This window comes from Antedon mediterranea, chromosome 5, assembly GCF_964355755.1.
Source record: "Antedon mediterranea chromosome 5, ecAntMedi1.1, whole genome shotgun sequence".
Lineage (NCBI taxonomy): Eukaryota > Metazoa > Echinodermata > Crinoidea > Comatulida > Antedonidae > Antedon > Antedon mediterranea.
The window spans coordinates 29,510,566-29,534,268 of NC_092674.1; the positions used below are offsets into that span (position 1 = coordinate 29,510,566).

At 31.4% G+C, this 23,703-nt stretch overlaps 1 protein-coding gene across 2 annotated transcripts; it reads left to right on the forward strand.

Annotated features, from left to right (window-relative positions):
• The first annotated feature begins 752 nt into the window (after nucleotides 1-752).
• Nucleotides 753-23,329, forward strand: LOC140050327 (mothers against decapentaplegic homolog 5-like). Of its 2 annotated transcripts, none has more exons than XM_072095473.1 (6): nucleotides 753-914; nucleotides 1,574-2,032; nucleotides 14,133-14,354; nucleotides 14,691-14,792; nucleotides 17,023-17,244; nucleotides 19,032-23,329. In XM_072095473.1, the coding sequence occupies exons 2-6, from the start codon at nucleotides 1,633-1,635 to the stop codon at nucleotides 19,430-19,432; spliced, it is 1,347 nt and encodes a 448-aa protein (XP_071951574.1). In that variant the 5' UTR covers nucleotides 753-914; nucleotides 1,574-1,632; the 3' UTR covers nucleotides 19,433-23,329. The 2 variants fall into 2 exon arrangements, with proteins under 2 accessions (XP_071951574.1, XP_071951573.1); XM_072095472.1 differs by having other exon boundaries at nucleotides 753-849.
• The last annotated feature ends 374 nt before the right edge of the window (nucleotides 23,330-23,703 follow it).

Consider the following 23,703-nt stretch of genomic DNA (forward strand, 5'->3'; position numbering starts at 1 on the left):
TCACAAAAAAAGTATGGGTGGTATACACCGTACATCGAATCGCTGGCAGAAAAAAAAAAAGTTTTTAGATATAAAATGACTCCAGATAATATAAAGTTTGCATACGGATTGACCCCTTATTATGAACAGGTACCGTCCGATAATGAAAGTTTTAAAAAGGGCGCGTATAAATGAAACTAACTTCTTTCCAATAAAATTGATGTGCAATAATTAAAAAGTTAAAAACTTTAAAAAGTTAACGCAACGCACGCATGAAATTATGTCACTCAGAACGAATAGTTCAGGGTGTCTGTACCTCTCCTTTATTTTCGAATTCAAATATGGTCCCTACTACGGTTCTTATTTAATGGAAAAGGTCTTTCCTTATTCAGGAAGGCGTGGAAATAATCTTTTCAAACAATAGACAACACAGGCTCAACACCCTCTGGCTTCTTGCTCACTCTGTGTGCCTCCGTCGTCCAGACGCCGCTTCTCGATGACGTCAGCTCCGTAGGTCAATCCCATATAACACACTTATATAAAATAGTTCTACTGTAGACTCGATTAAAAATATTACACTAATTGTAATTTTCTAAAATTAGTCAATACTATTATGTGAAATTATAAATTTTAAGTTTTTATATAGTATGCATTTTGAACTTGAATTAAATACTATTTTATCATTTTTTGTTGCGGATTGATATGATATGTGAACTGCCAAAGTATCTTTTTCGCTCGACTCGCTCACAAAAACTGCTCCAGTCCGTTGATTTCGTCGCCAACCAGTCTCAGCTATTTTAGCCTAGAATTAGTGAATGAACGGAAGAAAAAAACTCTTGTCATTTGGACGAGGAAAACATCTTTTCATTGGTAATTGATTGCTTTATATCGAGTTATTGTTGAATAATTCCATTAGCATTTTTTTTATAAATCAGGTATGTTATGTTGATGTGAATTTATAATATTGTTGTGTCTAAAACTCTTCCACATGCGTTTTTTTGGTTTGTGTGACGGTGGTGTGAGGCTGTTGATCCTCCTCACAACAGCGAGAAAAATAATATCGAGAGGGTATAGCCTAGGCTAGGCCTATTTTGCAAAGTGTTTACAGAATGAAATTATTTGATGATAACATTGACAACAATTTTGCCTATTTATAGCTTAGTATAGTAGGCCTCTATAGGCCTAGGCCTAGCTAGTATCGGCCTAGGTTTAGGTAGGATCTTTTTTTTACAATTATAATTTATTGATTGAAACATTTCATTTATTTCGTTGTCTGGCCTCTCTAAAGTTAGGGCCAGGCGCTACTACTGCACCTTAAAAAGTGGCTAGTCTACCTAGGTAGGCTCTAACCTATAGCCTAATAAATAATAATAGACCTACACTGTCTGTGTGTACACGGTATAAATAGGCCTAGCCTATGCCTAGTCTTATTTAAATAATAATTGAATAGGGGACATGCACATTTCTAAACCAATTTTTCTAGGCATACCTCATTGCCATAAAATTAATTTGAAATATAATTTGTTTTTCTATTAGTAATAAAATCAGTCATAAAAATCCTGACATAAAAGTTTTATAATATATTTCATTTCAGGTTGACTTTATGCTTCTGTAGAGCATAAAGAATTCTCACATTTTCATGGGAAGATAATAATGACGATGGCGAGTTTATTTTCTTTCACCAGCCCAGTTGTAAAGAGACTCCTGGGCTGGAAACAAGGGGACGAGGAAGAAAAATGGGCAGAAAAGGCTGTAGACTCACTTGTTAAAAAACTAAAGAAAAAGAAAGGCGCGATGGAAGATTTAGAACGGGCATTGAGTCGGCCCGGTGAACCAAGTAAATGTGTGACAATACCTAGATCTTTAGATGGTCGTCTACAGGTTTCCCATAGGAAAGGATTACCGCATGTTATATATTGCCGGGTATGGCGCTGGCCGGATTTACAAAGTCACCATGAACTGAAAGCTTTGGATTGTTGTGAATATGCCTTTGGCAAAAAACAGAAGGAAGTGTGTATAAATCCTTATCATTATAAAAGGGTCGAAAGTCCTGGTAAGTCGTCATTCATACCTTATTGTTTAGCATAATTTTTTTTCTTTTTTACATATTCCTCATTGATAGAATTAATTATCCTGTATCAACAATAACAAAGGTGAATGCCGCCTATTTTAAAAAAAAATGTTTCCCCCTCTTTTTAAATGATAATTTACCAGCTGGTACAAATGGAGACTATCGTCTGCTAATTTTTTAAAAGTCTACTGGAAAGAGTACTTTATTCCATACTGATATATTCCCTCATTGTTGTATTTTATTGTATGGTATATTGTAATTTTGTATGCTTGAAAATATGTAAATTTGTTTTTTTATTGAGTTGTATTAAAGTGAACTTGTTTTCTGATGTTGATGTACCACTGATACTTCTATACTACAATAATTGTTCAGTACTGTTTATATAACTTTACAGCTTTCTAATCATTCCATCACTTTAGTAAAATTCAAATGCGGTTAGAATTACTCTTTATTGTTTTTGTATTTGGGTCAAGACCTCGTTGACCTTATTTAAACTGTTGACTGATTTACACTACAGCAATTACTATACAGTTTAAATCTTTTGTTTTGTGTTCGAACTGTATTGATGTATCTGTAATTAAATATGGTGTATACCACGTTAATAGGAATTCAACAGACTGAAGAAAGACTTGACAATTTGTACTGTGCTAGATACTCTCTGTCAGATACAGATAGAAATTGCAAACTTTATCTTGATGATACAGTACTGTATATACAGTAATTTACAGTTTTAAGTTAATGTTGAACATGAAGCTATTTTCTAGCTCCATGGTTGAACTAATAATTAATAAAATAATCATGTAACTTAAGTGTATAAATATGTACAATTAAGCAATGGTTAAACAGTTAATTCCAAACATATATTTAAGCTGTATGTTTGCTGTACATACGGTACAGTGTACAAAAGTAAAAAGATTTGTGGTCTGGCTCACTAATTCTTTTTATTTGATTTTTCATTCTATTATTTTATTATATACTGTAATTGTATATTTAATATTACTTACAGTAGCACCAGCTAGTTAGAATATCTTTCTTTCAAAATGAATGTTGTGCAGGTATAAATATACTTGAAACTGTCATACTTTAGTTGTTGTACATAAGAGGTCTCATTGTCAAGGTCAAATGATATAAAATCTGACCTTGATAGACTTGATTGAATGAGTCACTGTAGATATTGTGTGTTTGACCTCATGTAATACATACTGTAGGTTAGGTTATGATACTACATATTTTTACTTTAATAACAACAATTCTACTTTTTATTATCATTTTATTGCTATGAGCAGTTGAAAATAAAATTATTACCAATTTTAAATTAACATTGTTGAAACACAAACTGCAACTGTTTGTTTTTAAAAAATACCCTGGCGTGTCATCATCAATAAATAAATATGTACGCATAAAATGTGTGCTGTTGGTCACGGTTATGAGTGTGCTTATGCTATATCCCATCTGTTGTGAGTAACACTCGCATCTTAATGGAGATTAAGTGATGAGATGAGCTGCTTGGTACCAATGCTGACTCATCACAGAGACTCGGGACTCAAGCGTGTCCTTGAATTTCATCAAGGAATCAAAATCAAAGGAATCAAAATCAAAGGAATCAAAATCAAAGGAATCAAAATTTATGTTCAGTTTTAAGCGTTAATTGAGTGAAATCTTGTTTCAGAAATCATTATAAAGCCTTAGTTCTGACAGACATAATGTTGCTGTATGTTAAATATGATTGATCTTTTAAAACACCTTTTTAAGTGGATTTTGTTTGACTAGTACAAATATTGTCAATTGGCTCTACTCTATTCAATTTTGTCTTAGAAAACTAGGCCACAGTAGTTTGGTCAGCACTGTTCTTTATTTACTGTATACTCTCTTGTATCACAGTGTATACAATCTACAGTATGTACAATAACTGTATACTGCAATGGTGAACATTTTAACTCTTACTAGAAATTACAGTATAGTACTAAATACAATTGCTCATGTTTTATAAAAGCACATGACAACAGAAACCATTAAACTGCAAAATTACAGTATATTTCCATACACACATTGCTAATTTAATGATTTCCTAGAATTTACTGTACATATGCAAATGAGAGTTTCAAGCATGATAGATCAAATAGCCTTGATTAATTACAGAATTTATTTTATCACCAAACTATTCCACCCAGAACCCAAATTATTTGGGTGGCTCAATGGCTGGAGAACAAAGCTTGTATTGGATAGCTATCAATGTTGTATATCCTTTGCTAGTTGCAGATGATATTGTTAGAGTATATTCCCAAATGTGCGTTTACATTATCATAAAAACAAGTAGGCTGGCTTGATCTTTGTCTATAAGCCATGTTCACTTTATTTTTACAACATCTGTTCGCTTTTTTAAAAAAAAAACAATACTTAAAATTATAATATTTTTTTTCAATGTGCTGAATATTTAGAATTGCTTTTTTTAAACTAAAATTATTCAATTTATTTTGAAAGGAATTAAAAATATGAGAGGAGAAAAAAAAGAATATACTCACTGTATATGAATATTCAATGTAAAATTTGTTTTACAAAATATGTTTTTTACAAAAAATACTACTTAAGAAAAACCAATTTATAAAATATTATTAATTCGGAAAGAAACTAGATGTACTATTTTTTTTACAATGTACAGTATCACTATTAATATTTATTTCAGATTTTTTTTTTTTCCGTTTAACATTCACAATACAATATGTGTTTATGGTATCTTTCTTTATTGCCACCACCTACTACCTTACTATTAATATTATTGTATTTCTTTAAAACATGTATGCAAATTAGATGACTAGACTAATTAAATAAATCCCTCTACTTCCTAATTAATTTACTAGATTAATTTTTATTGAACATTAGGAAATTTATAATTTTTGTTTGTTGATACAGTATTATTTTATATTATTCAATTAAAATGAAAGTTACTAAAATCTGATCAGAGACAAAATATATAATATTGGGTATTGCTAAACTGCGCAAACACTGCGCAAACAACAAAAAAAGCTGCGCAAACCTCCTTCAAAACAATTATTATTGATTAGAACACAACTAGAACTATATAGGGAGACAATTTATGAGAAAAAAAATTTTAAATTCCTTTAAGTTTGCTTTTTTTTGGGTGAAAAACTTCAATTTTTGGGGAAATTACTGATTTCACAGCGCAAACAACAAAAAAAGCTGCGCAAACCTCCTTTAAATCAATTAATATTTATTAGAACACAACTAGAACTATATAGGGAGACAATTTATGGGGAAAAAATTTAAAATTCCTTTAAATTTGCCTTTTTTTGGGTGAAAAACTTCAATTTTTGGGAAAATTACTGATTTCACAGCGCAAAAAAAAAAAAAGCTTCGCAAACCTCCTTTAAATCAATTAATATTGATTAGATAACAACTAGAACTATATAAGGAGACAATTTATGGGAAAACAAATTTGAAATTCCTTTAAGTTTGCTTTTTTTGGGTGAAAAACTTCAATTTTTGAGGAAATTACTGATTTCACAGCGCAAACAACAAAAAAAGCTGCGCAAACCTCCTTTAAATCAATTAATATTTATTAGAACACCTAGAACTATATAGGGAGACAATTTATGGGGAAAAAATTTAAAATTCCTTTAAATTTGCCTTTTTTTGGGTGAAAAACTTCAATTTTTGGGAAAATTACTGATTTCACATCGCAAACAACAAAAAAAGCTGCGCAAACCTCCTTTAAAACAATGAATATTGATAGAACACAACTAGAACTATAGGGAGACATTTTATGGGGAAAAAAATCTGAAATTCCTTTAAGTTTGCCTTTTTTTGGGTGAAAATTGATTAATTGAACCCAGTAACTCCTAGAAAAATTCCTACAGTACAGTACTACATCTGTCTGTAGACTTTAGGGAAAAATTTCATTTTAAAATTTTGTTTTAAATAGCAAAATTGCTAATCAAACTGATTTTTGAATCGAGAAACATAGTTTTGTAAATTGTACTTTTTGCTACACAATTTTTAAAATGTGTAGCAATAAGGTTGTTTTGTATAGCTTTTTGCTATGCTACACTGGCGAAATTATTCCCTGGACTTTATTAAACAATTCGGTAGTTAGTTTAGACCAATATGCTTAGTGGACTACTGAAAAAAATCCACATAATACTGTACAGTTAGCTATAATACTAACAGTAGCAATTGAGCAATATAAAGTCTGTATTTTATTGTGTAGTACTAAGTAGTAAGTTACTAATTCTCCACCAATTTGATATCCAATTTCAGTTTTTGATACCAACACCAACTGGTCTATTGTTAACGTGTTGTATAGTAATACTAGGTAAACATCAAATAAAAGAACATTGAAACAAAGAAAGCAATACCTTTTAACCAAAATTATTTGCCAAAAGTATTAAATAGAAACCTGCACATTTTATTTTGCGGATTGGTAAAGGTCATTTGAGGTCAATGATCAAATTAAATATAACCCGTCTCAAGATTTAGTAATTTACTTGTTTAAAAATAAGCTACTGTACAAGTGTGAGTCAGACTGAGTAAATAAAACACATTGTCACACTTTGTAAAACCTCTCTTTTTAGTCTAAAAGATTTTTCCAAGACAAAAAAGTACTGTGCCGTGTAGAATAAAATGTTGTTATGTTTTGATGTCCATTTAAAGCTGTCATATACTGTTCTGAATGTTAGTTAGTAGTACTAGTAGTGTATATTAGTCTTAAGGATTTCCTTCCAATTTTTGTTATGTTTAATAATGTATTTAGGCGTTACTGTATGTACTGTAGAGTTAGGCCCCACAGTAGTCCGTTAACAAACGGCGAATCATGTGTTTACAGTTTTCCCCAATACATACAGCAACATTTATTTTATTTGAACCATATTTAATGAGGGTGATTTATCCAGCAATTGCTGATCATTTGGGACCCTCAGAACAGATACACAAAATACAACAATAAAAGTAAAGTTAAAGAAAAACAAAAGCCTATAAATAAAATAACTATACAATAAAACTGTAAATAGAAACCTCTTATATACAGTACAATCTAATCATTTTTCTGTTACAGTACTGTATTAATAATTATAGATTTCAATTAGATTTGATTCAAAATGTGTAGAACTACAGTACAATAATGCTTAGTTGATGTCAGACGCTTTTTGATGTAGTAGTACTATAATATGTAAAACCAGGTGGCATTAACGCACTGACCGTACTGTCAGTAATAATGTGCTTATTTTGTGTGTAATGACGTCGTCGTATTACTTCCTTTGTGGGAGGAGTGTTCAGTCGCCACTTAGGTCGTAGCTTCTTCATTGTTTTGTCTTGTCTGTGTACACATAATTGGGTAGTGCAGTAGTAAACTGGTGGCAATGGTTTTGTAATAATTACTGTGTATTCAAAATGTATTTATCCTCATACAGGATAATAAGCCACTTTATCTGATCAATTATAATCCTCATAATGTTTATAAACTGTTGTAATTATTTTGATAATCGTTTCAAAGATTCTAAATATAACCAATCATGGAAACTGAAGCTTTCATGAAGGTAAAGATGAGCTTGCACCATTGTAAAAAATTATACAGTTTATGAATTTATATGTAGTTTGAACACGGAGGCATGATTGATAAACCCTGCAGGCCTCCAAAAACATAGCAAACCCCATGAAAACCAAATAAAGTGATTGAATAGTGTACATTGTATAGTGTATAACTCACTACTTGGGGGTATTGCTAAACCCCGCAAACCTAACAAAAAAACATAGCAAACCCCACCGAACCAACATAAAAGTGATTGAATCATGTAGTGTACGACCCACTTGGTATATCCATGTAAACAAAAATTAAATTTCTACTGGTAACTACTTATTATTGGGGTAAAACATCATTTTTTTGGTCAAAAAATGGTTTGCAGGGTTTAGCAATATCCCTACTTGGTATATTGTCAGTTAAAACAATTGAAATTTCTGGGGAAAAAAATAACATTTTCATAAAAAATAAGTACATGTAATAAAAACAGTTAAAAAAAAAAACTGATATACCAAGTGAGTTGTACTACATGATTCAATAACTTTTATATGGTTCGATGAGGTTTGCTATGTTTAAGGTCTGCAGGGTTTATCAATATCATGCGCAAACATTGTGATAGTTTAATGGTTTGTTTTTATCTTGTCTTGTAATTACCATGTATTACAGTATGGTGAGATCGATAATACATAAAAAATAAAATGTTGACTATTATTATTTTAATGTCACTTTAATGCTGTGGTTTGAACAACATTCTACCACATTAGTAAACAAAACATTTCCTTCTGTAAAAGTCATTATTGTCGGCAGGCCAATTCAGAAGGTAAAAGGAAAGATGATGATACTAATAATAGACAAAGTAGTAGGTGAGTGTGGAAAGAACTTCATATTCACCTTGAGACAAAGTTTACAGGATCTTAACGGAGTAAAATGAAAAGTTGACTGTAATTTAATTCCATTGTCAAATTAGCGTTCCCATTTTTTATAGCAATTATGATGTAGTTATAAAGATAATTTACAACAAAACAGAAACATTAAAAATTGATACAGCAATTTTTATCTTGGGTAACTTGAGTGGCTTGCAGTAATTATTTACAAGTACTTACCGGTGGTAAAATACCGGTAGCTATTGTAAAAAGGAAATCTAGCTTGATTGGCTACTTACATTATTAACCTCAACCTAGTATTGTTATATTAGTGACCTTACTGTCCCTGTTAGAGTTAAGTCCATACAGTATTTTACTACATACTGTACAGTTACTACTGTACAGTACCTATATACAATAGAAACACATAGTAATAATCTGAGACCCCTGAAGAAAACATGCCACAGGGCTGATGATGATGATCTTCTTATATTATAATTTGTCACTTTGTCACAAGTTTGCATGGCGAAATCAAATTTACCCAATAAAGTTTGTAGTACATCACGTGTAAGGTCTGAAAAGTACTGTTGAGTTTCTCCACGTTTTGATCAATACTGTATACTTTGATCGTCCTCAGGAGTGAGACATTCTCATTATTATATGTGGTGTACCGCAAAATTTGTATCAATTTGTCAATTGGTAACTAAATGGGTTCTGAAAAAGACAAATTTAGGTTAAATCGTCTTGCTAAAGAGTATTTACTGTAGTACAATTTGCACTCGGGCCTTATCTTTTGAAAATTATACTGTACTGTAGGTGTGCTACAAATTGCACTCCTCAATACATTCAGGGGTGATGTAGGTGTGCCGTTTGTATGTTGGTGTGTAGGTGTGCTACAACTTGCACTCCTCAATACATTCAGGGGTGATGTAGGTGTGCCGTTTGTATGTTGGTGTGTAGGTGTGCTACAACTTGCACTCCTCAATACATTCAGGGGTGATGTAGGTGTGCCGTTTGTATTTTGGTGTGTACAGTAGACTAGAAGTTTACCAAAATTTAAGCGTTTTGTAAATCACACTCCTCAAGGACATTTTAGGAGTGTGTTAACTGTTATTGTAGGTGAGTGATCGTACTCGCTTACCTTAAAAGACAAGGCCTGATATACTGTAGTGTAGGGTATAGCTATTGTACCTGTACATGCTAGTGTTTACTAGCTACTACAGTACTACAAAACACGTCTGTCTAGTTCAAGGTTGATTCACACCTATAGAGTGAAGCTTACAACACGTTTTAAATAGATATTCACACTGTTTAATGGTGCGTTCACACCTGTGGTGCGAATGTTGCATTATTTCTCAAATAGTTAAATGTTTGGGATATGCAATTTTTCTTTTATAATGTCCTATTCCAGATGTTATCTGATGGAGTGATACTTGAGTGACTGTAGAGGTTAGGAATTCTATATTGTAGGCTGCTGTATATATTTTCTATGGAAATCTGAAATAGCCAAGCAAGATAGGATTGACTTTTCAAATTCAAATTAACACAATAAGCTGTGAACTTTAAAAAATAAAGATAGATATAATAATTGGTGTATTTAAACACCCCTTCATCCCCACATTATACAGTAGAAGAGGTATTGAGAAATGATTCTGGTGGTTTAATTCCTGTATAAACACCCCTTCATCCCCACATTATACAGTAGAAGAGGTATTGAGAAATGATTCTGGTGGTTTAATTCCTGTATAAACACCCCTTCATCCCCACATTATACAGTAGAAGAGGTATTGAGAAATGATTCTGGTGGTTTAATTCCTGTATAAACACCCCTTCATCCCCACATTATACAGTAGAAGAGGTATTGAGAAATGATTCTGGTGGTTTAATTCCTGTATAAACACCCCTTCATCCCCACATTATACAGTAACTAGAAGAGGTATTGAGAAATGATTCTGGTGGTTTCTGGGGATGTTCCCTTGCTTTTGTTTTAGCCTCTCTAAAAAATTAAACGAGATGAAAATGTTTTAATTATGTATATGTTGAATTAAGTGATTGTTTTGGAATTAAAGATGAGATTATTTATGGCTGGTTCCTTAACATAATTCTCTCAATGTGGGCATTGATTTTCTACAACCTTGACCTATTATTGACCTTTCAGAGGAACAGCAGGTTTACCCACAATACCTTTCAATAAATCAATGTGTCAGACTGTACAGTACATTAGGTGTTACTGTTAGTATATACTGTACTAACAAGTTAAATAGTGTAGGCCTAGTAACTGTAGGCCTAGTAACTGTAGGCCTAGTAAACTGTATTTACTATTTGTCTAATGTTATATTAATGGTTTTCATGGGGCTGATTTTAATTAGATTAAATCCATTTTACTACAAACAACAACATTATTCTTTTTAGCACCTTTCAACATTACAAGCTGTATTGTTAATTTGGATATATATTAAGTATGTTTAATAGACCTTTATTTTGATAAAGAACACCGGTTTTGAAACGCCAATTACAGTACCGATATTCTAATTTAGTACCTACTTACAGTTTTTTTTTCTTTATTTATTTGTGTTGAACTTAAGTTCCATATAAAATGGTTTTTCTTTTCGGCCTTAATATTTTGGTAACAACAAACCCATGTCTAGACAAAAAGGAAGTTTTCCAAAACTTAGTGTCACTTACAGGCTAAAAAGGTTAACAAACTTTTTGGCACGTGACCCAGTAATATAGTTAGTTTTTGCTGACGATTTCAGACACTTTTATTGATTTGCTCTTCCATCCATAATAGAAAAAAAAATCATTCATTCGTTTTCATTATGTATTTGACTGGCATTAGCAATTGTATTATACAACCCATATGTACCTTGTTTTTAATGTAAATGAAAGTAATTCCAAACTAGATTTAATTCGTCACTATGACGAATTATAGGTTATATGCATTGATAATTAAAATAAAGATAATTTATTTTTAAAAGATATTTTGATTCATTGATTTTCTCAGATTCTTTAAATAATATATAATATATGATAGGACCTTGCTAACGCGATTACAATAGCCGGTATCACAATCCGATCAAAGATCCCTCTGCGTATAATGTCATAAACCACATTTGCTGTTACATAATAATAAAGACATAAGTTATTTTTTATCTAGATTTCATTATAAATCATGTGTATAATATATACACTAAGAAATAAATTTGAACAAACAATACGGATAATAAAAAAAAAAATTTATTTCGTTTCCCAAGGTGAGACTCGATCTCGGTACCTTGAGTGCCTTAGACACGAGCACACACCACCGAGCCATACACAACTGACTAAAAATTGTAGAAAAATTCTTCCGTGTATTTACTATGCAGTAACCACTTTGGTGCAGATAGATTATTACATACCGCAATGAATTATAATTTTTTACTATGATGACATCTCTAAAAATGTACAAAAATGATGCACTGTCAAACTATATACTTTTAACTTTAATATATGAACTTTTGAAGGAAGAAAGTTAATGTTAAGTTTGTTATTTTGGCCTAAGAAAATGTCATAATTTGTTTGATTGTCGAAATGAATTTTTTTTAATTTAATATGCAATTAATTATGGCTTAATCAACTTTTGTTCCCTTAGTTTAATAATAAATCATACATAAGATACATACACTTCAAGAAAATTAAATAAAAAATATGTGTTCCCGAGCATTCTGACGATCTATATTAATTTTAAAATTTAGCATATTTTCACCATTTTGTTAACTTACACGTGCGTAGCCTGTCACTTTTGACGTGCTCGTATAAGGCAATTACGCGTTGAAAAGTGAATAAAATATGATGATATTATTAAAGAAAGGTTGTACAACCGAAATCGGACAAAAAGAGTGCGCATTAATGTATAACGCGCAGTGCGCGTGCAAAAATCTGCGCACTCATGGCAATTTTTTAAACGCTTAAAATTGCCTGAAACGTACTCTAATTTCATCGAAAATAAATTTTGACAATTTTGAACATTTTAAGCGCGCGTACGCAAGCGTTATATGCGCTACGCACGTAATTGTATTGCCATATGATGAAATATGACCTGAAATTTATGAGTACCAAATTTTGTTTAATTGTGATTCATGCTTGTGAAGATATGATTACAAACGTGATTTCGTAAAATCGCGCGTAGACCGCGTAATTTTTGATTACGCATCGTGAAAATATAACCACATCGATTCCTGGCCATAAGGAATATACTCTGAAAAATTGACTTAGATAGATGAAACTGATATCAAGATAATTCACGGACAAAATAGTGCTAAGGAAAGAATAAATAAATAAAGATTTTGACAGAATCAAGAGGTTATATGCATGATAATGCATATAACCTAATTAAAGATTAGACTATAAAAAATATTGTAAAATCGGGGAAAAAAATAGATTAGATTCCGGTGAAAATAATGCATTTGCTGTACTGAAGATATTAGAGAATCCACAACAAACTCTGAACAAAAGTAAGGCAAACCAGTATAATAATACTATATTTCAAACTTTGCTTTTCAGGAACAAATAAATATGAATTTTCAGTATATTTTACATCGATAAACAAGATCACGTTAACGAACATCATGATATAGAAACGCATGATAATTTCTGAATGTGAACCTAGCTACTTATTACACTATTAATCCTAGTTTATCATAAAACAATGTGTAAAGAATAGAACAATGTAGTTTACTGTAGCAAGGTCACATGCTATTTTTATACACTATACAAGTTTGTATGTTGGTATCAAGCAGGCGTTTTTTAGCACCCCTATCATGATAGGTTAAAAGAGATCAAACACAAAAGACCTTCCCACACTCTATGTCATTGCCAATACTGTTATTATAGTAATAGTATAGATCTACCTGATGATAAAAACACTTTGTTGTATTATTCATATAGTGATTTTATTAAGAGATACTTACGGTAAATTATTGACTACTATTATTTTTATTATTACTTGTATAGCGCACATTTATACAACATTTAATTATAATCAGCGGCGCTTCACATCAATTAGTATCGTAACATTGTTTGAAATATAGTGCTTTTAAATGTTTTTTAAACTGATTATAGTCGTCTAAGTGTTTAATGTGACTTGGTAATCTGTTCCAAATTTTGGGTCCTGCTACTATATCCTAGTATTGTACTACAGTATCTAGTATTGTACTGTACTTTGAAGTATTGTGCCCTATACCATATTCAAGATTGGTCTATAACTGGTAATTTGAATGCCATTTAGCAATACATCCATACATTAATAAAATACTGTCCTAAACTATCATCATGAACAATCTTCAATACAGCACTGTTACAGTGTTTAGCTAGGATATTGTGTAACATTAACATATTAATACAGTACAGTGGGTTCTATGTAGCTTAAAAACAGATACAATATAGTACCACAAGCCATAAAAATGTTTTCATTCCTTGCTGTGTTTGTTTTTGCGTTTTATTTATTTAAATTATATATTAAATATTTATTTAAATTATATACTGTAAACCAAGGTTGTTTTTTATTTACACAGTACTGTAATTTTTATATTTGAATTCAAATACTGTAGCTACAAACAATAAAGAAATAAAATAAAAATGTTATATATTATAAAACAAAAAAATAAGTATTATAATTTAAAAAAATTATTGTTATTTTTCTACTTTTCAGTTCTACCACCGGTTCTCGTACCAAGACACAGCGAAGGCATTGAATCAATAACCCTGCTGCCACGGATACGTCGAAATCCGGATCCAACTTTCCCACATAATGTGTCATACCCACAAGGTTTCCCTGGTTCCAATCAAAGTGGTAACGGTAACAGTGGCCCGTCCTCTCAGAACCCGCACTCGCCGGCAAGCTCCGGTCCTGGCAGCCCATATGGATTACCTGGTACAGTATACATTAATTGTATAAATTATAAATAAATTAAATTCAGTACAAAAATACAGTATCAAACACTATTTTTTTTATTACATTTCAAAAATTTACTAACTAACAATGCATTCAATAGTGGAGCTGTAGCTTGGTGGTTAATGTGCTTGCCATCTAATCCCAAGGTCTAGGGTTCAATCCTGACCTAGTGTCAGGGTTGTAACTCTTTCAACTGCATTCTCTAACCCTCAAATGAGACTTATAAATGAATATTTTATCTATCTTGTAATTGGTAAGTTGCTTGCTGTTTGGATAAGTATGAATTCTTTAATAAAAACTATTTTAAATTTTCAGCTGATACGCCTCCACCTGCCTATGTGTCGTCTGAAGAGCAGATTGCCAACGAACCAATGGAAACGAATTCTGGCTCCGGGCCCACGAGTCGTAACATAAGAGGTAATCTTAAGAATGGAAAGCCTATATCTATCTTAAATATCTAGTATAAAATACAACATACTATTATTAATTCTGTACTACTAAAGTATAAATTTTTTGGCTCCACCAATCGCACCATGAGAAATAACTTTACAGTGGCTCCCTCAATCTAAAGAATTATGAAAGCATATATCTATCTTAAATATCTATAAAATACAACATACTATTAATAGTACTATTAATCCACCATTGTAAATGTTTTATTGGCATGCTATGACTGTAAATATCAGTTAATATTGTCAAATAAAATGTTATGTCTTTGTCCTTGAATAAGACATGTTGATATAATTTAATTTGAAATTGCGGAACTAGAAGAATTGATGAGGAAATAGTGTTTTCTTTAAATTATTCCGGAGAATGATTGGACACCTTTCATCATCTGAAGATATGTTAGTTCTGAAACAATATTAATATCCTGTGAGCTTTCTGCTCATTCAAAATATTTAGGCTCTTTCTACACTATCAAACTAGTTTTACAAGAAAAATGATGTGATGTGCCCAAATATGGTTGTGATATGCCCAAATATGGTTGTGATGTGCCCAAATATGGTTGTGATATGCCCAAATATGGTTGTGATATGCCCAAATATGGTAGTAATATGCCCAAATATGGTAGTGATATGCCCAAATATGGTTGTGATATGCCCAAATATGGTAGTGATATGCCCAAATATGGTAGTGATATACCCAAATATGGTAGTGATATACCCAAATATGGTAGTGATATGACATCATTGTGTCCATGTATAGGCACATCATATAAAGTTTGATAGTGTAGAGATGGCTTTGTTTTTGAGATTTCACTTTTTCAACTCAGGTGTGGTTTATTTCTCCATGTAGTTGCTAACAACATTATTACTCATATCATAATTCACATTCCTTTACCTTTGGGAGGGAGATGAAAATGAAATCACTGACCATCTTGAAAATAATTCCAAGAAACACTGGCCAAACCTTAAATTAACGGTCAACAAACTCTAGTAATAAGGTTCAACCAATCGGGAGCCAGTACCAATTAGCTAGACAGTGAAGAGCTCTCAACTAAAAATTCCTTGAAAATTACTGTTGTGTGTTTGCTGGTCAAGCTATGTTTTCCATGAACTTGTTGATTGGTTTAATGTTTTCATAATTAAATCAAACATTTCTGACAAATCAAAAAACAAAACAAAACAAAAAACAATAAAGCTATACTGTATTTTTGTTGATAAGGTGGGACCAAAAAAGGTTGTGCAAAAGCCATCTCAGGTAAGAAAAAGATATGATTTAGTGCTTAATAACAAGTATGGTAATGATATACTGAAATTGGGTGAAGGTAGTTATGTTATTTTGGTATCAATAGAATATTAACAAAGCTACTTATTATTGGAAATATTAATACTGTACAAAGGTTATATAAAAGAAAAGATATGGGTTTCCAAGCCTGAAACAAAATATTAAATTTATGATAAATGAAATGTATTAATTTAGGGAGACGACTTTGATTATTTTTGTTGATAAAGTATGAAATCGCAGGGGCAATTTGTAAATAACTTCAAACCATGGAGGTATATCTTTATACCTGAATGTTCAAACTAAAGTAACAAGTACTGTAGGAAATACTACAGGAAATACTGCATACTACTCCGCTAAAAAAAACTTATGGCAAATGAACAAGATTTAAAATGAAAGGTGACTGCATATATTAATAGGTTTATAAGGTAAAAGTAACCTATTGTTATCTATGTATACCTGTGCGGTGAGCCGGTCAAAGGTCATATAACAAAGGTGTTTACAGGTAAATTTACAGTGGTACTAAGGTAAAGCAATTGGTGACAAATTAATAAGTTGTTTTCACCTTGAGATGCTTATGGGGTAAGATCAAAGGAAGTTTAACGAAGGTGTTCACATGAAACAAAAGCAATTGACTCGGGTAAAAAACGGACAGGATATGTGGGTTTACACAATGAATCATACTGCTTTATATTACCTGTGAGTTAATTCACGACAGATGTTGCTACGCAGTATACCTCCAGAATAAGCCAATACTAAGATACTCAAATGCTTTATTTTTGTTCATTATAATAAAATAACAATAGAAATTCTTGGCAAATATTAGTACGATGGAAATATTTAAAAAAATCATATATAACTGGTACTGGCTCAGGTAACCGTCTACATAGAATTAAATTCATGATTAATTTTCTCCTTTTAGATGTACAACCTGTCACCTACCAAGAGCCCCAGTGTTGGTGTGCCATCGCGTATTTTGAACTGAACTGTCGTGTAGGGGAGCCCTACCATGCAAACGGCACAAGCGTGATTGTCGATGGTTTCACCAATCCTTCAAATAACTCTGATCGTTTCTGCCTCGGACTACTCTCAAACGTTAATCGTAATTCTACCATTGAAAATACAAGACGACATATTGGAAAAGGTGGGGCTTAGTTTCGATTAATCTGTACTTATTTTACATGGGCTTAATACATCCTAACATAGGCTTAAACCTGATACATAAGGACAGTATTTATTTTAAAGATGGCAAATCAAATCGAACGGCAATGTTTTGTTTTCACGATGCTCCACGCAGCTATGCACCAATAAATATGCACGTAGCCGCGTGCGATTTGATGCGCCAGACCGGCATAGTTGTGAAAGACCCTTAAGGCTTAAACTTGATGTAAAAAGGAACAACATTTATTTTATATATATATTTCATGTACACTATAGTTTTCATGAGTACTGTATTTCTGTTAAAATATATGTGATACAATTATTATAGGAAGGAATTTCGTCTTCATGAAAATTGATTTTTGTTTCTTAATATGAAGAAATATTTGTGACAAATTATTGTGAATAGTATCTATAACTATCTTGATCCATCATTAAAGACACTAAAGGTCAAAGGTGCCACTAGTCGCTAGGCTTTTATTTCATAATTTAAAATAACATTCTAAATTGATATCTGGTTTCCATGACAACAGCATATTCAATGAGATTTTTTTTCATATTTTGTTGCTGCCTTTAAAAAATGTAGGTCATTTGATGGGTATTAATCAATGAACAAGATTGATTTAGTATATCAAGATTTATTTTTTAGAGTATGTAATATTGTATACTTGATTGGAATCGTAAAGCTCTGTCTACACCATCAAACTAGTTTGACAAAAAAAGTTTTATGCGCCCAAATATGGTAGTGATATGACATCATTTCCATATATGGGCACATCACATCTTTTTGTCACATAAAGTTTGATAGTGTAGACAGAGCTTAAATATTGTATATGTTATTGGAATCAGATACTGCATATACATTATTTATCTCTTTTCTTTTGTATGCTTCTGGTCAGTCTGACCACAATTGGCTATAAAAATAGAATTTAATAAAATTTAATTTTGCAGTTATTCTCCTAAAACCTTATGACCAACCTTGAAAAGTTTCATTCAGTTTAACATTTATATCACATGATGTTTGTTAACAAAGGAAAAGCGAAGATAATAAATTATTTTCTAGTTATCTTATTATTTATTTGTTTCAAAGAGGGTGGCTCTAAAATCTGCATTTACCGCTGACCATGTATAGTACACAGAATATTACTAAAAATAAACAATACATTAATACATCAAATTACTTTAGTGTTATTTGAAGATGATAAGATGATGGTATTAAAATTTTATTTATTTATTCATGGTAAAACACAGTAAAATATAGTACATGTTTTGAAATTATTCAAAATTTAAATATTATTAAATTCACATAAAAATACAAAATTAAAGGTTAAAATTTGGTAAAAACAGATTTCCTATTTTATTTTATTAAATATTAAAATAATACCATACCAACCTTTTATTCACATCATCATAGATAAATAGTACAATACAATATGTATGTGTGTGATCATCAAGGTTTGACTTCCTGTAAATAGTACTGTAGTAGTAGTAATACTACAGTATATTGAAATAGTAGTAAACTATAGTTTTACGTGAAATTGCTTTACTTTAGAACTTCATACAGTAATTAGTCACTTAGTTACAGTACATTGAAATTATTTAGAAATCACAATTTATTATTATTGTTATTTGATAATTACATATGAACCCAGGAAGTACTATAAACCACAAATGAAATATTTAGCTTTCAGATGACTGATCAATTATTGTATTTTGTGTTTGTACATTGATGTATGATTGTATAATTAAGTCTCATTGTGTCTCGTTCCGCAGGAGTTCACCTGTACTATGTTGGCGGCGAAGTATACGCCGAGTGCCTCAGCGACAGTAGCATCTTCGTTCAGAGTCGCAACTGCAACTACCATCACGGTTTCCACCCAACGACGGTCTGTAAGATTCCGCCCGGTTGCAGCTTAAAAATATTCAACAATCAAGAATTCGCAGCTCTCCTGTCGCAGTCCGTCAACCATGGGTTTGAAGCAGTTTACGAGCTGACAAAAATGTGTACTATTCGCATGAGCTTCGTGAAAGGTTGGGGAGCGGAATACCATCGACAAGACGTGACTAGTACCCCGTGCTGGATTGAGATCCATCTTAACGGTCCTCTCCAGTGGTTGGATAAGGTCCTTACTCAAATGGGATCGTCAGAAGTTCCTATATCATCAGTGTCGTGACGTTCTTGTTTTTCCACGTGTCTAGTACTCACAAAATGCTTGCAACCAAAATTTATTTATTTTTGGTGGTTAATTATGCGAAAATCTAAATGTCGCATCCTTGTGTTATTTTTTTTAGAAAGAGATAATTGAATGTTTTCTGTTATTTGTGTTGCCTGCCTATGATTGTTAATGTGTGAAAAGTTGATCAAGATATATTGTAAATATATTTGTTTAAATAATCAATTGTTTTTATTACTTTTGACATAGATTTAGATTTTTCCCAGTTACAGTACTTACAGTAGTCTTCACCTGCTGTGTACAAACAAATCCACAAACATTTGCTATCAAATAATTAAGGCTGTTAAATTCTGTCTATCATGCACAAACTTCCAGACTTTCAGCTCAAAGGCGTCTATTCTTTGACCAGCCAAGTGATGTCAATTTTTGGGCCAGCTCAAAAGTGTCCACTTTTGGGCCAGTCCAAGAGTGTCCATTTTTGGGCCAGTCCAAGAGTGTTCATTTTTAGACCAGCACAAGAGTGTCTGTTTTGGGACAGTCGTGTATTCTAATATATTACTTGTGAACCAATACTGTATTGCTCTACATTTTTTAACAATAAATTTTTCTATCTATTATAAATTGTAAATATTATTTTCCAAGGAGCTTACTCATCCGTGGCTTTTTAATTTGCATATTCATAAGCTTATTAATTTTGATTTATTACTTATTTTCAATGCGTTTATCTTGTGAATAAAAATGCACATAAATTTTGACATTAATACTGGCAATGTTTTGATGTTCCATTAAACTTATGAATTTAACATAAATCGCTTATCCCAAACATGTGAAACTTATGTTCAGTTTAACGACATTCAAACACTTTTATCATGAATTTTAACGCACCATAAGTGGTGTATTTTATGGCGGAAACATCGTGTGGTTATATCATCGTAAATTTGGTGTTAACATGTTAATGTTGTGTAAGTTTTATATTGGCTGATACTGTGTGTCAGTGATGTGGTACAAGTGAGATGAATTACGGATTGTAGTTATACTAACTAGGGCCCAAATTTGATCACAAAATGTTATTTGTGAAATAGTTTTTTGTTAACATTCGATTGGGATATACAACACACTAATCATGGAGTTTTACATTAGTTTTAACAGAAGATACTATTGTATATATTGGCATATGACCATGTTAGGAAGCCATTGCGGTGCACATGCTTCATCATATGGTTCTTATTAATACATAAACTGCGTAGATTTCACGCTTAAGTGCACATTAAGTTCGCATGACATGTTTTGCAGTGATATTAAATAGTGTAGAAGGTATGTTAGTGACTACAGATGGGTTTCAACAGTAATATAGGGAGAAGGAAACGTATTCTTTATTCATATGTCAAAATGCATAACAAAATACAGTCAAAATTCACCCCAAAAAATAACATTTTGTGAAGGAAAACATTTAAGAACACTAATTGAATTACTGTATGGCATGGTTGATTATCACATTGTTTGTTGAAGTCTATGTCAACAGATGTATACAATACTTAAAATCCAAGTATTCTTGTTGTTTTATAATTGATATGATGGTATGCATGTTATCTACTGATAAATAAATAATTAATCATTAATTTAAATGTAATATTTGATAATGCAGATAATGATATTGTGTGGGTTTATTTCATTATTAATTAAACAAAAGGCAAATTAGGCCAAATCTGATTGATAAAGTGGACTTTAATTCAAAGAAGACCATATATATTTAAACAGCAGTTGATTCTCACAAAACTGGACCTAAAAACGATCCTAAAATGTCAAATTCTTTTTTAATATTTGAACTGCAATCAGATAACAGTGTTTGCTAGCGAATGAATGATGTTGACTGTACATACTGTTATTGCGAGTTGAATAAACTGTATGTAAAGGTCACCACAATACTAAAATGTAAGATTTTGTATAAAAAAAAAAGTTAGTTTATCGCACTTTATGTTTTTTAAATTGACTGACATAATGCTTATGTTTTAAAAGGTCATCAGTAAAAGCTATACTGTAGAACGAAAGATGCCAAGTGTGTACTGAAGTCAGATCTGTAAACATACAAATATCCTCGAACAAAAATCAGGGATGGCCTCACATTCACACTTAGGCTAAGGGAAACACTTACCCCTAAAATTAAAAAAATCTTCTATCTAAGTGAATACAATTTACTTTACTACTACTTAAATGTGTATATATATTTAAGTGGAATACATTAATGGAAATATCTCGGCGCTTAGAAGTTTCACAACATTAGGCGCTATATCCAGGATATTATTATTATTATTAAGTGTGATTGGTGAATAAGGCACAGTTTTCTAGCAGATTTTGAGGTAGTTTCTTTGGTAAAATCCCAGTGACAAGTATTAACAATACTTTCTAAAAGAGCGCAACATGTTTTGGTTTATTATACTGTACTGATATTTAAAATAAAAAATCTATTGGTAGATTTGTAATACTGTACACTGTACCAAATAGGTAATGAAACCATAGATCCAGTATGAAAGATATCTCGTATCATTTCATTTAAAACTCCCCATATTGGGATTCGAACCAAATATTTTGTAATTAACTGATTGCGCCTAATTTTAATTATTTCGTCTGAGATATTCGGACAAATCTTTTTAAATTTCTGAAATGGTTTGTTATTTTCGATATGCATGACTGCACGGACAGAGGCACAAACCCATTAGTCCATAATGTTGTTTTCTTTAACATATGGCTTGTAAATATATCTTGATTTTTACTGTGATTATTTAATGAAATTCCTCCAATGATTTGGTGGTCGGTCAGCTGTGATTACGCACACAAATATATATAGAATTAATAGATTAATATTATTGTATAGATGTTTCTTAATGCAATTCTGATATATTGTAACTATTGATACAATCATGATGTAATGTAATGATTATGAAGGTAAATCATGATGTAATGATTATGGACCTAAATCATGATGTAATGATTATGGACCTAAATCATGATATAATGATTATGGACCTAAATCATGATGTAATGATATGGAGGAGGTAAATCATGATGTAATGATTTGGGGGAGGGGGTGGGGGTGGGACTAAATCATGATGTAATGATTATGTAAAATCATGATGTAATGAATATGAGGTAAATGGTGGTAAATCATGATGTAATGATTATGCGGTAAATCATGATGTAATGATCATGTATGTAAATTAGGATGGGAAAGGATAAATATTGCGAACCATTCAATCTTAGTGTAAGGTCTTAAGGTAATTTTAAATTGGCATTCATAATTCATATGAATTTATATTATTACCGTATAATCTACATTTTTTTTGCTTTTTGACAATCGGCCAATTCAAGGAAACTGGGTCAAGCAACAATATCATATCTTATATTTCAACAGCTTATCTTGACATTTAAACAGAATATTCTTAAAGTGGTATAAAAATTAGTAAGATAAGAAGCTAATTACTGTAAAAAAATTAACTGGAAATGTTTTATCCTTGTAAATTAAACCTCGCTATGGACTTAATTGCTGTAAAATATCTGAAATTGTGGGGATTTTTATATTTGTAAACCAATCCTGTATGTTGTTAACTGTCTTGATCACTTTTCATTTGTAATCTTTTGTGTATTTAGAAACAAAATAACTTATAGATATTGTTAATGATATTGCTATTTATTTTATTTGTATGCGTCTTTGTACTATTGTGTGAATATTTTTTTTTGTAGGTAAGTTTAATAAAGAAGCATGCTTATAGAATATAGATTGAAGAAAAACACACAAAAGCAAAGTACTAGACGGACTTAAAACAAGAAAAAAAACGGTAGAAATAAGTGCATGATTGAATGTTAAAGTTCAAAATAAAAAGCTGTCGTCTGTAGAAATAATATCCTATGTTTTTTATTTATTAAGCTCTGTCTACACTATCAAACTTTATGTGACAAAAAAATGTGATGTGCCTATATGGACATGGTGATATGGTCATATTTTATATTATTACCGTATAATCTACATTTTTTTTGCTTTTTGACAATCGGCCAATTCAGGGAAACTGGGTCAAGCAACAATCTATCCTGTTTTGAAATTATGGTCATATCACTACCATATTTGTGAATATCACTAACATATTTGGGAACATCACACTTTTTTGTCTTAACTAGTTTGATAGTGTAAACAGAGCTTTATATTGTTTTGTTAGTGTTGCTAATATCAAAATGTATTGTTTGTAAAAAGCTGTATGTGTGACGGATCATGTCAAAAT